The sequence below is a fragment of the Ips typographus genome, linkage group LG16 (genome assembly GCF_016097725.1).
Source record: "Ips typographus isolate SLU linkage group LG16, UJ_Ityp_2.0, whole genome shotgun sequence".
In the NCBI taxonomy this organism is placed as follows: Eukaryota; Metazoa; Arthropoda; class Insecta; order Coleoptera; family Curculionidae; genus Ips; species Ips typographus.
Window position 1 is genome coordinate 2,200,975 of NC_138437.1, and position 14,396 is coordinate 2,215,370.

The following is a 14,396-nucleotide window of genomic DNA, read 5'->3' on the forward strand; positions in this document are numbered from 1 at the left end:
ATCAATTTTGACATTTAACTAACAAAAATTCAATGTTTGTTTGGTATGCCGCACCTTTCCCAATTTTCTAAAGAATTTTATCTAGCTTAAGGAATACTGACTCAGGACTAGGATCACTTCCATAAAATGACAAAGGTTTTGTTTATCTACAGTAGAGTGTAGATTAAAAATGAGCTGTTGAAAAAAAGTTCAAAGCAAATTACATAAATTGAGAGTGTCATAAGTTTCTCTACAACTATGGCAGGAACAGATAGAGTATCAATGAGCGATGCTCTTTCCAATGTAGAAGTCTTGGATGAGCTTCCTCTGCCAGACGAGCAGCCCTGCATTGAGGCACAACCATGTAGTGTAGTCTACCAGGCTAATTTTGATACAAACTTTGAAGACCGAAATGGTTTTGTAACTGGTATTGCCAAGTACATTGAGGAAGCTACAGTACATGCTAGTCTGGTGGGTTTCAATTGATTTTTTACTAACTATGCTTAGCTTACTTTTTTGTTTTTGGCAGAATGAATTGTTAGATGAGGGACAAGAGCATGCAGTTATGTTATACACTTGGAGGTGTTGTTCAAGAGCAATTCCACAACCCAAATCTAATGAACAGCCTAATAGAGTTGAAATCTATGAAAAAACTGTGGAAGTGTTAGGCCCAGAAGTTAATAAGCTATTAAATTTTATGTATTTCCAGGTAAACTAATTTAAGTGTACTGTGCAAAACTAATGTTACTTTGCTTCATTCATTTCAACAATCAAAGACATCATTACTTTTCTTAATTTGGACTCTTTGTAGAGAAAAGCAATAGAAAGATTCTCCCAAGAAGTCAAGCGTCTTTGTCACACAGAGAAAAGAAAAGATTTTGTTTCTGAAGCTTACCTTCTTACCCTAGGAAAGTTTATCAACATGTTTGCTGTCCTTGATGAGTTGAAGAATATGAAATCAAGTGTCAAGAATGATTACTCAACATACAGAAGGTAAGTCAAACAATGAAAATTATGTAGTAAAGGCAATTAATTTTAAAATTTAGGGCTGCACAATTTTTGAAGGTGATGTCAGACTCACAGGCATTGCAGGAATCTCAAAATCTATCTATGTTTCTTGCAACACAAAATAAAATTCGGGACACTGTTAAAGAAAATTTAGAAAAAATTCAGGGATATGAAGAGTTATTGGCTGATGTAGTTAATATTTGTGTTCACATGTTTGAATCAAAAATGTATTTAACTCCTAGTGAAAAGCATATGTTGGTAAAAGTAATGGGTTTTGGTTTGTTTTTGATGGATAATGATATTTGCAACATAAATAAACTAGACCAGAAAAAGAAGTTAAGACTAGACAGAATAGATAGAATATTTAAAAATCTGGAAGTTGTTCCACTTTTTGGTGATATGCAGATTGCACCATTCAATTATATTAAACGTAGCAAGCACTTTGATGCAAGTAAATGGCCCCTTTCTAGTAGTCAAACTCCATCTCCACAAGCAGATTTGATGGTACATTTGCCTCAAATAAGAGAAGATCATGTTAAATATATATCTGAGCTTGCTAGATATTCAAATGAGGTCACAACCACATACAAAGAATGTGGAAGTGATGCAGAAAATAAAGAAACAGCAGATTTAGCCTTAAGAGGCTTACAGTTACTGTCTGAGTGGACTAGTGTAGTCACAGAGTTGTACTCTTGGAAGCTGTTACATCCCACAGATCACCACCAGAATAAAGATTGCCCTAAAGAAGCTGAAGAGTATGAAAGAGCTACAAGGTACAACTACAATGAAGAAGAAAAGTTTGCTTTGATTGAGGTCATAGCCATGATTAAGGGACTTCAGGTTTTAATGGCCCGCATGGAAACAGTTTTTACTGATGCTATAAGGCGGAATATTTATGCAGAATTACAAGATTTTGTTCAGATTAGCCTTAGAGAGCCTTTAAGAAAAGCAGTCAAAAACAAAAAGGACCTTATTAGAAGTATAATTATGTCTGTGAGAGAAACTTGTGCTGATTGGGTGAAAGGGATTGATCCAAATCAAGATCCTGCATTAAAAGGTAAAAAAGATCCAGATGGTGGTTTTAATTTAAAAGTTTCAAGGAGAAATGTTGGACCTTCCTCCACTCAATTATACATGATTAGAACTATGCTGGAGTGTCTGATTTCTGAGAAGTCTGGTGGTAAAAAAACGCTGCGTAAGGACATTGATGGATCTTATTTGGTGCAAATTGATCAATTTCATAAAACGTCGTTTTATTGGAACTACTTACTAAGCTTCAGTGAATATTTACAAAAATGTTGTGACTTATCTCAGCTTTGGTATAGAGAGTTTTACTTAGAAATGACAATGGGCAGAAGAATCAACAAATGTTCAGTAAAACATCTTCACAATGAAGAGTGTAATGATTTAATAACCATGGAAAAACGAATTCAATTTCCAATCGACATGTCAATGCCTTGGATTTTGACTGACCACATTTTAAAGACAAAAGAGCCTTCAATGATGGAATATGTTCTTTATCCCTTGGATTTATATAATGACAGTGCTTTATATGCTCTTACTATATTCAGGAAACAGTTCTTGTATGATGAAGTAGAAGCTGAAGTCAACCTCTGCTTTGATCAATTTGTGTTCAAACTTAGTGAACAAATATTTGCATATTACAAGCAATTAGCAGCTAGTATATTTTTGGATAAGCGGTTTAGAGTTGAATGTTCAGCCATTGGAGCCTATTTACTGCCTTATCCCAGAGCTAATAGATATGAAACATTGCTTAAACAGAGGCATGTTCAGCTATTAGGTAGATCAATTGACTTAAATAAACTCATTACACAGAGAATTAATGCTGATATGCAAAAATCACTAGATTTAGCTATTAGCAAGTTTGAGGCTGGAGATATAACTGGTGTGGTTGAGTTGGATGGTTTACTACAAGTTAATCGGCTCTGTCATAAACTGTTAAGTAAACTGCTGGCACTGGATGATTTTGACTCCATGTTCAGAGAATCCAATCACAATGTTTTAGCACCGTACGGCCGTATAACGTTGCATGTATTTTGGGAGCTGAACTACGACTTTTTGCCGAATTACGTCTACAACGCTGCAACAAACAGGTTTGCCAAGAACCGAGAAATATCGTTTTCTCAAGCAGTTGTTAGGGACAGATCTCCTCAAATGTCACACCACTACCTTTGGGGTACTAAACAGCTGAACATGGCTTACACAACTCAATACAGTCAATATTCAGGGTTTGTCGGTCCTCAGCATTTCCACACAATGTGTAAATTGCTGGGTTATCAAGGAATAGCAGTTGTGATGGAAGAGTTGCTGAAAATCGTTAAAAGCCTCATTCAAGGAAGCCTTTTACAGTTCACCAGAACTTTAATGGAAGAAGCCATGCCAAAAATATGTAAACTTCCAAGATATGATTATGGATCACCTGGTGTTTTGGGATATTATCATGCGCAGTTGAACGATATAGTGCAATACCCCGACGCCAGGACAGAGTTGTTCCATATTTTCAGGGAATTCGGGAATATAATATTATTCTGTTTACTTATGGAGCAAGCACTATCACAGGAGGAAGTGTGCGACTTGTTGCAAGCTGCTCCATTCCAAAATATCTTGCCAAGACCTTATTGCAAAGAAGGAGAAAAACTGGAAACCAAACAGAAAAGACTAGAAACTAAATATTCGGCCCTTCAAATTGTTCCTAACATTGAAAAGCTAGGAACTGCCAAGGTTGTATTTCAATCACATTTGTTTAAAAGGTCCTAATTAACGGCGTTTTTAGCAAGCGATGATTTCAAGAGAAGGAGACCTGCTTACAAGAGAACGACTTTGCTGTGGACTGTCAATTTTTGAAGTAGTTTTAAATAGGCTTAGAGGTTTCTTAGACAATCCTGTTTGGGTCGGTCCTTCACCTGCCAATGGAGTTATGAATGTAGATGAGTGTACTGAGTTTCACAGGCTTTGGTCTGCTTTACAATTTGTTTACTGCATTCCCGTTAGCGAACACGAATTAACGGTTGAGTAAGTATTGATTTTATTGTCAGTAAATTGCCTATTCACCTTTGGGTAATATCTGTGCTAAAGTTTGAGAATTAAAAGTGATTGTCCCCATTTTTGGACAGATGACATTTTTGTTGCATTCAAGAAACAGAAAGGTTATCTAGAGCTCTATTTGCACCTAAACAGCTAATTTCCCACATAAAAAGTTATTGAAAATCAAACATTTGTTGCATAAAGTGCTAAACTCTGAACGTGATTATATTTTAATTTAATTTGGCTGTTAAGATGCCTTGTTTGGAAACGTTTTTTTTTTTATACTGTCCATTGAATGTCGATTTTACTATCAAATGTTAGCCAGTATGGTTAACATTATTAAAGGGTAATTTATGACCTCAAAAGTACTGCAAAAGCGATCAAAATATCAATCAATAGTGTGCATTTGAAATTAAGTTCAAGTGAAGATTTTTTTTTAAGTAACAGCAATAGATTATTGTTCATGGAAAACCAGTGTTCAGACACAATGTTATTGCTTTCAAATCTATCACAAAAAAAAAAACAGGAGTTTGGAAGCCTTTATCCCAAATATAATTCAAAAAGACAATGTTAAAGTTAAGGAAGCTAAAGCAAACAACGTTTTAAAACACTACCAGAGAAATATTTCGGTGTTCAATGGAAAAGAACAATTAAGCAGCAATACAAAAGGGCCCTAATTCTTGAAAGCAGGGAATGGAATTCTCAAGAGAATTGTTGATAGAATATGACAGAAGAAGCTGACAATGGCGGGTTTCTGTCACATTCTACAGGTCTTTCTCTTGATAAGTCCCTTCCCTCGTTTCAAGAATACGCACCCCGGACGACACCGATAATGGGGATATATGAGAGGCTTTAAGGAGTTCCAAAATTTGTAGTTTAGATCATTGAGCATTTCCTCTGTTTAATCAAAAGTTGTTTTTTTGTTGAATAATAATTTTGTTTATGTGCCAAAGCAATAAAGTAATAAATTTCTTAAGTTCTAAATTTAGTTGCTGCAAAATCCATATTTTCACAACAAAATCTCTAATCTCCAATATATTTTAAATGTTTTTAAGGTTTCTACTACCAACAAATTACTTTTTTCTTATGACTTTAAACTTTGAATAAAAAAAAAATCTAAATAAGACTGATACAAAATGGCTGAACATATTTCAACAAAACATTGTAACAGTTAACTATCATCAATTAAACATGTTTTCAAATAGGAGATATAGTATATAAAAATTATTTTATTTAGAAAAATCACTCATATAATAAACACAAAATTATTACATTATATTCTTGCTTTTTTAGAGAGTTATTCGGTGAAGGTTTGCATTGGGCCGGATGCACAATGATTGTTCTTTTAGGCCAACAAAGACGATTTGAAGCACTTGATTTTTGTTATCACATACTTCGAGTACAACGAGTAGATATGAAAGACGAAGCTGTGAAAAGAATTGTACGTTTCCCATTCAGATGCTTGTTCCTAACTTACTAAAACTGTCTTTTTATTCATTTAGGACCTGAAAAGAATGTGTGACAGAATTCGTCGATTTCAAGTGTTAAACTCGCAAATATTTGCAATTCTAAACAAGTTTCTGAAATCTAGCGAGAATGATGAATTGTCAGTGGAGCACGTCAGATGTTTTCCCCCGCCGATTCACCCCTCGTTAAACTCGCAACAGCACTACCATGCGCCTGATCATGTAAGACCTTGAGGGTGGGTTGCTGGTGGAAAATTGCAGTCTTTACGATGATATTTTATAGTTAACATATACATATTTATTCATATTGTTTTATAGTATTGTTAAACGTCTTTTTAACTTTTATAGTCTTTTATAAAAAACACAATTAGGGTAAGATACTTCTTATTGTATCAAACACATACACTCCCAGTCTCCACCAAAAACATTCAACACTGATGTACATATTACGTGCTTATAATAAAACAAAATTGTCAAGAATTCGTTTTTTTATTTTCGACCAAATAGATACTCCTTTGACGTTTTTCGTGTAAGCTTTATAGACAGTGGAGAATATTTCAACAATTTGTCGTTAAACCAATTTATTAATAATAAAATCTCATAAAAAGGTAAAATACTACCGTATGATATTCACAAGACCAAATTAATTAAATACGGAAAGCAATGACGGTACGTGCAAAGCTGTGTTTAAAACAAAGAAAATAGTAAAATCTGACGGGAGTTCTGTTGAACTTCTATACCAAGTTTGACAACCATGAAATTTTTGGCCCATTACTTTCCTTTGTATTATATATTATAATAGGAGTTTCGGTATTTATTTTTCATGCCCAGATATTGAATTTGTTCTTCTTGCTGGTGTACATGATTTCAGTGAGCTGTGAATGATAATTTGAGCATTCTCTCCTATGTAGCCACATTCCAAATGTGGTGGCTTCTGTGTATGTCCAAGATTCAACCCCATGATGCATTAATTCGGAAAAGACTAAATAATGACCTAAATTTTAGGTATCGTTTTTCTGGACATGTTTTCTTGAAGATAGTACACATTCTGTTAAAAGGATTCATAAAAACAAATAGCAGATAAGCAATAAAAAAATCGTAAGTATTTTAAATTCGATGGATTAAATGACGTAGTAAGCTTTTTCGATTAGTAATCGATTTACTTCAGTGCATTCAGAAGAAAATTGTCTAGCAATAGCTAATCGATGTATTCTTACGAATGGGACTAAATACATCAGTCCCTTTTCAACTGGTTTATCTCTTCGCGTTGTCCCATTGCTGCGTGTCTCATAATTTATTACTTTACCCGCTAAAGACTCTTTTATATCCCGTCGATCTGCGGTTCTCACACTTACAGACAAATGGGTGAGGAAGTCCCATAGCCCAAACGGAGAAAAAAACAGGGCGCGGAAAAGTTGGTACAAAAATGACTGATTCTGAGTGGTAAAAATCGATAAACAGATTAAAAATTAGCAACTGCGTTACAAGATATGATTTATTTATTATCTTAATAAATGTGGTCTCGAAAAATATTGTCACACCCGTGTTAGTAGTTACGGTGCACGGAAGATTGTGACTAAACTATTCACTTTCAAAAAAGTTTTGATTCTGGGATGGATTTTAAATTTAAAAATATTTTCAAGATGTACCGTTGTCCCAAATGCAGAAAAAGTATCAAAGTCATGTTTTTCCAAATGGAACACCTGGTATATTATTTTATTTTCAGAATCTACGCTGAAAATAAAAGGTAATTTTATTGATGTTTGATAGAGGTCTAAACTTTACAGTTTCTCAGATATTCCTTATTTTGTAAAAATGTAGAACAAATATTAACATTTAAACATTCAACCTTCCTTTAAGATTTATTGACCAAAATTCGTTTGGACGCTGATAACAGATTAAGTTTCATGGTCCAAAAGTGATAAATTGTCTAGCTCATACAGAAAGTCTCAAAAAATTTACTCAAAAACTAAAATTTCGACTACAAACACAAACATACCTACTCCGTTTTTGAATCATTCAGCAACATTATTAAGTATCTTAATGGATATACTCCTAAAAATTTCGCTAATTTGATATTTAAGCTGTCATTTAAAACCACTTTAAAACAGTTTGAATCTGTGGTAATTTCTCAAAAGTATATTAAAATTACTTAAAAATGTTGACTTTCCAATAAAACGCGAACAGTTAGCCATAGCAGACCTCAAACCTCAATAATTTTCCATAGATAATTAAATTTTGCATCTACTTTAACCATAAAATAGGTGGTGTTCAATTTGATTTTGACAAGTTATTAAAGTTTAAAGGTTGCAATTATTGGGTAAAAATTTTGAGACATCCTGTATGAGCTGAGAACAGAGGTTGAGTGATTAAACCTTAATATATATTCTAAATTTGTGCAAAATAACGAATATCTGAGAAATTGTAAAGTTTAGACGTACCAAACATCAAAGTATACCTTTTATTTTCAACGTAGATTCTGAAAATCAAATAAAATACTAGGTATGTATTCCTTTTGAAAAATTATAACTTTAATACTTTTTTTGCATTTGGGACAACCAAAAAAAAAAAGAAAAGAATTTAAAAAAACTACATGTCAATAGCAATAATGGCTTTTTAAATATAACGGTATAATTACAAAAGAAAAATCTTTTCAAATGCACAATGAAAATTGTATAATTACTTATTACAGTATTCTTTGAAAATAATGTATTACAAACAGAAATTCTTAAAGTAACCCACTTTTTCAAGCAGTTGCTGGGCAGATAGAGGCGCAACAGTGTATATACAAGAATACTGACATTAAAAAAAAGATAAAAAAACTAACTTCAGGTAAATAGTAAATAGCAAAATGGTGTTTTTAATAACAGTAATAATAACAAAAGAAAAACCTTTTTCAAATTCACAATGAAAATGATATAATTACATTACTCCTTAAAAATAATGTATTACAAATAAAAAGAGATTCTTAAAGTAAGCACCTATTCCTTTGAAGCAGTTGCTGAACACATATGTTTCCAACGAACAGAAGCCAAGTTAAAAGCTGGAAAACTGTGTTTGCAATGAGTACACAACATAGGCTGGTCTAAGTTGTGTTCTATTGTCAGATGTTTCATCATTTCACTTGTGTCATTAAAATTTTCCCGGCAAAAGTTGCAACTGAACGTGATTTGAGGAAGTTCAAATTTGCCAGAGGTTGGACTGTTTTCAGGATTAAACGAGCAAAGATGATTTATGTAGTCATCTATCTTGATATCAGTAGCTACGTGTTCAAGCACGGTTTCCATTCTGGGAATTATAACTTCAGTATAACCAACATCATAACGAGTTGGAGGAGTCTTTGAGAGTTTTTTGTTTCTAAAGTAAGTGGATTTACCAATATTGAACAAAACAGAAGTGGCACTAGCAAATGTCGAATGACCATTTCGTTGAATCTCAATTTCTGTCACATCTGCTAAAAATTCATCTATTACAATCTCGTATGCCTTTAATACTTCTTTAGATGTGTAAACAGTCTTTAATGCGTCTAAAAATTCCATACATAACTCTTTTAGGTATCCTAAAGTATATGCCATCCTTTTGTTTGTGTTTTCTGTTTTAATAGTCTCAATTTTCTCAATAAAGTCCACTGGAGTTGGTGGTACACCAGTTCCTACTAAACTAATGAATCTTCTAAATTCATGCACATTCTTTCTTCTAAAAGAAAAAACTGGACTGGTGAAATGAACTCCTACATGAGGCCAAGTAATTAACTGTTTCAATGTCATAGAATCTAACATCACGCGGTTCCAATCTAAAACATGTTGTTTCATGATTATATCTCCTTCAGGTGTGTCTGTAAATACAATAGTATTTAAAAGATCAGGTTTTGCAGTAATGTGTATACAGACTGGCGACTCTGATTTTGGCGCCAAGTTGTCTGTCTGGGTGTTTCCATCCGCAACTTTCTTAAGTGTGTAACGTTTTTTATACGCGTTTAACTCATCCCCACTTAATTCCTCTACAGCCTCAGTGTAACGATTATTTATTACATCATTCAACTTAAATGTTACAAATTTTAAAAATTTGTCATACCAAGTCTTAAAAGTAATTTTGCCTGAATAATACTCAACACTCTTCTGCCAACCAGGCCAATTCTTAATGTAATATACTAATAGATAAGGAAGTGACCCAGCCAACACTGGATCAAGTAAATTTAATTTAATATTTAACTCTTTCCGTAACATGAGTTGCACCACTTCTAACTCCAAATGCACCTGCTTCCTGTTGACTAATGCGGAAAAACACTGTCTCAGTCCATTGTTTTTGGAATCTTTGACCTTCTTTTTACATTCACTAGACAGCCCTGTTTCTAACTTAGATGATTGCGCCTTACTAGTGGTGGCAGCATCTGACGGGCCTTGGGGCGGTGCAACTTCCATTTCCTTAAAAATAAAGTTTTGATGAAGAATTTTTTGGGCAAAATGTGTTTATGTTGGCAATGTGAAGCTAAATAACCATAGAAGTAGAGTACGGGTCTAAACAGTGAAGAAACGAGGGCTATCACAGTTTAAATCGTGTTTATAAATATACCGTACAGTGAAGAAAAGCGGAAGGTCCATGCGAAAAACGGAGAAAAGGGGAAGGTCAATATTTTCAAGTCACGGCAGGTACTTATTTGCCGACATATTTTTGTTGCTCTAGTGTTATTCTCGCTACGTGGGAATAACTTGATTATATTATTAGTATTTAAAAAGACGGGCCAAAAAAACAAACACAGAAAAAAAAAACAAGAAAAAGAAAACATAAATTGGAAACTTAAATACCTACTAACTCTGTAAATTTTTGAAAATACTTTCTTTTGCGTCTTGTTACATAATTAGTTTTACATTAAACAACCCATATTTAAAATAGCGTTTTAAACTTTAAAATCGAGTTTTCTCGAAAACATAAAACAGTGACCTTCCGCCTTTCTTCCCTGTACTCTTCATATGTTCTCATACCAGGTAAAAAAACTTTTGAGGATATGCGATTAAAACATTCGTAATCCTACACAAGGTGGATTCTAAAGAATCTCACCTAAAAACTAGAGGTTAAAACGTTTTCAAAACTTCCAGGAGCCAAAGAAGCACTAAGATAGGGCTCAGAAAAAGGTCATTAACTACGTGTTTATATGCGTGTTATTATTTAATAACTATTATCAATTCTATTGCTAAAATATATGAAATATGTGAAAGTGTTCACTATGAAAAAAATTATGAATTTGTTAGTGACAGATTACGGCGAACCTAGTTAAGCCAAATGGGACGCTTTTTTATACAGATGGCTCAAAACTAGAGGGGAGAGTAGGAAGTGGAGTCTTCTCAGAGTCCCCACCTCTCAATCTATCATTTCGGTTGCCGGAATACTGTAGTGTTTTCCAGGCAGAAATGGTAGCTATAAATGAAGCAGCCAAATGGGTACTTCAAAGTGGACTTGAGTCTAATGAAATATCTATTCTAAGTGACAGCCAAGCTGTCATCAAGTCTCTAAACTCGGTCTACCTGACCTCAAAGGCGGCTATACAATGCCGTGAAGCCTTAAATGAGCTGGCGACTAAAGTAAGAGTCAATGTTGTATGGGTACCCGGACACAGGGACATAACAGGCAACTGCATGGCGGACGAATTAGCAAGAGCTGGTACAAAGCTCGCGGCTATATCCGCTAATACTATACCAGGGGCACCTATCGCTGAACGAAGGTCGCTCCTCCGGAAGGAAATACTCCGCCTAACCAACCTTAGGTGGCGGGAGGAGCGTTCTTGCACCTCGTCAAGACAGGTATGGCCGGAGCTTAACCTGCGACGCACTAAAGATATTTTATCTCTTTCCAGAAACTCCATTGGAAACGCGATTGCGGCCATTACTGGACACTGGCTTGGAGGATGCCATGCTGCACGTATGGGAATCCTAGAACAAAATGACTTCTGCAGAAGCTGTCGAGATGAGGAGGAGGAAGAGACGATGGTCCACCTACTCTGTCACTGCCCTGCCCTATCCAGAAAAAGATTTTCTGCTATGGGACAGCCCCTTTTTGACAACCTATCCGATCTTCAGTCGGTTGGTATCAAAAGCCTCATGCAGTTTATTAACAGCAGCTACTGGTTTTCACGATAATGGTGGGGGTGGTAACCACCCCATACGGCATCACAACGGGCCTCTGGCCTATGTGGGTTCCACCCCGGACCACCGTGTTAACCTAACCTAACCTAGTGACAGATTGTCAAAGTGCCAGGTAGATCTACAGTATCCAACCTCTGCACATTTGCTGAAAATGCACTTGATGCACTAAATCAAAGAAAGCAACTGGATGTAATGTACACTGAGTAGGGTAGCTCCTTGGAGCATTTACTTTTTTAAGCTTTATCAATGATTTGCGGGATCCTGTGAGGTTCGCTGGACATGCTTACTGTACGCGGAGGACTTTAAACTGTTTAGAACCGTAAATGATAAAGCAGACTGCAGGCTGATCTCAATGCTGTTGTGGAGTGGTTCAACATGAATTATATGCGCCTGAATATTGAATAGAATATAGATTTGTTCAATTGTTACATTTACTAGGAAACTTTTGAGTTTGTTGCGGAAAGCTATTATGTTGGCAAAGCCTTATTGAACAGAAAAACTGAAGTTTTTAAATCGCGACTATAACGCCTGTGAGACGCCGTGTGTGGAGTATGCATCAATTATATGGATGCCTATACTGCATCAGTGAATGATCTGATCAGAAGTGGTTTCTCAGATTTCTCTATGGAAGAAAACAATGCTTACTGCACATGCATTTCAAAGCTTGACACTTTTAACATAGCAGGAGAGATAAGCAGGCTGTAATGTTTGTCTACTACGTTATTAATAATATTAAGTACAATAACTGTTAGCCAAATTTATTTAAAAGTTTCTAAATTACAATTAAGACTTTTGCAGTTCGATTTGTTCACAGATAGGAATCCCTTCTCACCAATAAGTAAAATGGTGTCAGTGTGTAAGGGCACACAATGAATATTTTAGGTTTAGCTGGTTAGTATGTGGTTTTCTTTAGTCATAAAGTGTAATAAAAATAAAATAAAATTATTGTAATCTTTTTCTGAGGTCTTGTGTCTTGCAGGAACATGCTGACCCAAACCACATTAGTTTTGTAAAAAATGAAAAAATGTTCTTTCAGATATATCAATATATACTTTTCATATACTGGGCTTTGTTTTAATTACTTTTTTTTGGACAAAAATCATAAAATTGAAAAATTTAAGTCAAAAATTCGGCCATAGTCCATTACAGCAGGGACATAAATATGACATATCATATGATATGATGACAATGTATGTATGATGATCATATGATGACAATCACAAAATTTTCTCATGTGGGAGCTCCTGTGACCTGTGACCCCAAGGAACTCAATTACTCAAACACTGTTTCACTTTATTAACACTAACATTAAGATCAATCCAGATATGTTAATCAGTGCATTTGGATTTTTTTCAATCTGGTTAGGAACTGTCACTTTAAAATGTTATAATGTGATTTTTTAGCATATAGGTATTAAGAACTGTTAAATATTGTTATAGTGTGCTAAATGAAAAATATGTTGTACAAATTTAAATTAAGATTAAAAAATCTAGAAGTTGTACCAATTAAATCTTGAAAGATGGTACCTACTTCCACAGACTACTTTTTCTCAGCTGATTGGGGCAAGACTTCAAAAATGAAAACACAGAGAATTTAGATCTGAGGAAGACAAAGCTCCATATTCAATACAAAGTATTGAGCCGCCTCCTAAATAGTTCTAATAACCCTCACCTTGTATAACAAATTATTAAATTTAAGGCAATTATTGCTTTGGTTTAGAAGACTTGAATGAGAAAATAATTTATGTATCCAAGTAAAGTATTGTTTATTACCTGGTCTAGCGTGAGGGCAAACGTTTCTTCCAGAACTAGTACAAGGTAGAAGAGACCGGAACATCAACCTCCAAACTTCCAAATGTTCCAACTTCCAGTTCCAACTACTAACTACTGTACTACTGAAACTACTGGAACCTCGAACAGTCAAACCTGTCAAACTTCAAACTACCAAAAAAACAAAAAACAAAAAATACATAACCTTTCTTTAACTTTAGCCTGTGTAACAGCAACGCCCCGAGCACCGACTGCCATCTGTCATAAACATACAATTTTAGTAACGACTTCGACATAACATAACCTCTAATAACAATGGCAATTCATATTCAAATTGACAAAAAAAGTATTAATAATACAGAAAATGCTAAAATTCAAAGTGTCCCGTGCAAAATCTACGCGGACGTAGACGCCTCGATCTCTACTTACTTCGAACCATACGTAAAAACCACCAAGGATGGTCGTAAGTATGTTTTAATACCTTTGAAGCGCCCTGTTACCCTAATTGGAAATTTTCAGTATTGAAAGGCACATTCAGGGGCTACCCTTTGACAGGCAAACAAATCCAAGTGCCCGAGGGCTACATGGCACTACTGCTGCATGAAAGTATGCGTCCTTTGAGAGATATAGATGAAAGAAAATTTTTTGTTGTTAATAAGTTTAAAGAGATTACATATTGGAATTGGGATAAAACCCCCAGCCGAAATGACCCTTTTGTGAAAGCACTTGACTGGATTGATATTGCTGAGGCTGTAAGTTATTTCATTGTTTGTCAGTACTACATCTAATTTTGTTGTGTTGTATCTTTTCAGTTACATAGCCCAGTCACAGAGGACTAACCACTAACTACAAGTTAAACTTACTCAAGTGCCTTCGTATTATAATAACCTTTCATTAAATACTATTAAACACATTTTTTAAATTAGTTAGAATGTTTTTTTTTTAGGAATAACTGCACCAAGATATTTTTATCTCAATCTAAGTATAGT

General features: G+C 34.6%; 4 protein-coding genes across 5 annotated transcripts; 3 read left to right on the forward strand and 1 right to left on the reverse strand.

Moving 5' to 3' along the window:
* Window positions 1-5,978, forward strand: Cyfip (Cytoplasmic FMR1-interacting protein Sra-1). Its single transcript, XM_081994429.1, has 7 exons — window positions 1-450; window positions 509-688; window positions 791-972; window positions 1,026-3,729; window positions 3,782-4,020; window positions 5,326-5,473; window positions 5,535-5,978. The coding sequence occupies exons 1-7, from the start codon at window positions 238-240 to the stop codon at window positions 5,730-5,732; spliced, it is 3,864 nt and encodes a 1,287-aa protein (XP_081850555.1). The 5' UTR covers window positions 1-237; the 3' UTR covers window positions 5,733-5,978.
* A 2,116-nt stretch (window positions 5,979-8,094) lies between these two features.
* Window positions 8,095-13,571, reverse strand: LOC145739094 (uncharacterized). 2 transcript variants are annotated; one of them, XM_081994435.1, is made up of 2 exons: window positions 13,411-13,571; window positions 8,095-9,922 (listed from the first exon to the last, which is right to left on the reverse strand). In XM_081994435.1, the coding sequence occupies exon 2, from the start codon at window positions 9,917-9,919 to the stop codon at window positions 8,480-8,482; it is 1,440 nt and encodes a 479-aa protein (XP_081850561.1). In that variant the 5' UTR covers window positions 9,920-9,922; window positions 13,411-13,571; the 3' UTR covers window positions 8,095-8,479. The 2 variants fall into 2 exon arrangements, with proteins under 2 accessions (XP_081850561.1, XP_081850562.1); XM_081994436.1 differs by lacking the exon at window positions 13,411-13,571 and adding an exon at window positions 11,193-11,332.
* Window positions 10,789-11,744, forward strand: LOC145739099 (uncharacterized). The gene is made up of 2 exons (XM_081994441.1): window positions 10,789-11,296; window positions 11,350-11,744. The coding sequence occupies exons 1-2, from the start codon at window positions 10,907-10,909 to the stop codon at window positions 11,437-11,439; spliced, it is 480 nt and encodes a 159-aa protein (XP_081850567.1). The 5' UTR covers window positions 10,789-10,906; the 3' UTR covers window positions 11,440-11,744.
* Window positions 13,572-13,613: 42 nt separating the features above from the next.
* LOC145739100 (ribonuclease H2 subunit C) lies at window positions 13,614-14,332 on the forward strand. Its single transcript, XM_081994442.1, has 3 exons — window positions 13,614-13,870; window positions 13,927-14,159; window positions 14,220-14,332. The coding sequence occupies exons 1-3, from the start codon at window positions 13,723-13,725 to the stop codon at window positions 14,244-14,246; spliced, it is 408 nt and encodes a 135-aa protein (XP_081850568.1). The 5' UTR covers window positions 13,614-13,722; the 3' UTR covers window positions 14,247-14,332.
* The last annotated feature ends 64 nt before the right edge of the window (window positions 14,333-14,396 follow it).

Excerpts from the sequence above, each read along its gene's own strand:
- LOC145739094 (XM_081994435.1), bottom strand. The coding sequence starts at position 9,919 with ATGGAAGTTGCACCGCCCCAAGGCCCGTCAGATGCTGCCACCACTAGT.
- LOC145739099 (XM_081994441.1), top strand. The coding sequence starts at position 10,907 with ATGGTAGCTATAAATGAAGCAGCCAAATGGGTACTTCAAAGTGGACTT. Across the intron at positions 11,297-11,349 it reads CTTGCACCTCGTCAAGACAG|AAACTCCATTGGAAACGCGA; the intron begins GTATGGCCGGAG and ends ATCTCTTTCCAG.
- Cyfip (XM_081994429.1), top strand. The coding sequence starts at position 238 with ATGGCAGGAACAGATAGAGTATCAATGAGCGATGCTCTTTCCAATGTA. Across the intron at positions 451-508 it reads CTACAGTACATGCTAGTCTG|AATGAATTGTTAGATGAGGG; the intron begins GTGGGTTTCAAT and ends TGTTTTTGGCAG. Across the intron at positions 689-790 it reads TAAATTTTATGTATTTCCAG|AGAAAAGCAATAGAAAGATT; the intron begins GTAAACTAATTT and ends GACTCTTTGTAG.
- LOC145739100 (XM_081994442.1), top strand. The coding sequence starts at position 13,723 with ATGGCAATTCATATTCAAATTGACAAAAAAAGTATTAATAATACAGAA. Across the intron at positions 13,871-13,926 it reads AAAAACCACCAAGGATGGTC|TATTGAAAGGCACATTCAGG; the intron begins GTAAGTATGTTT and ends GGAAATTTTCAG. Across the intron at positions 14,160-14,219 it reads GGATTGATATTGCTGAGGCT|TTACATAGCCCAGTCACAGA; the intron begins GTAAGTTATTTC and ends GTATCTTTTCAG.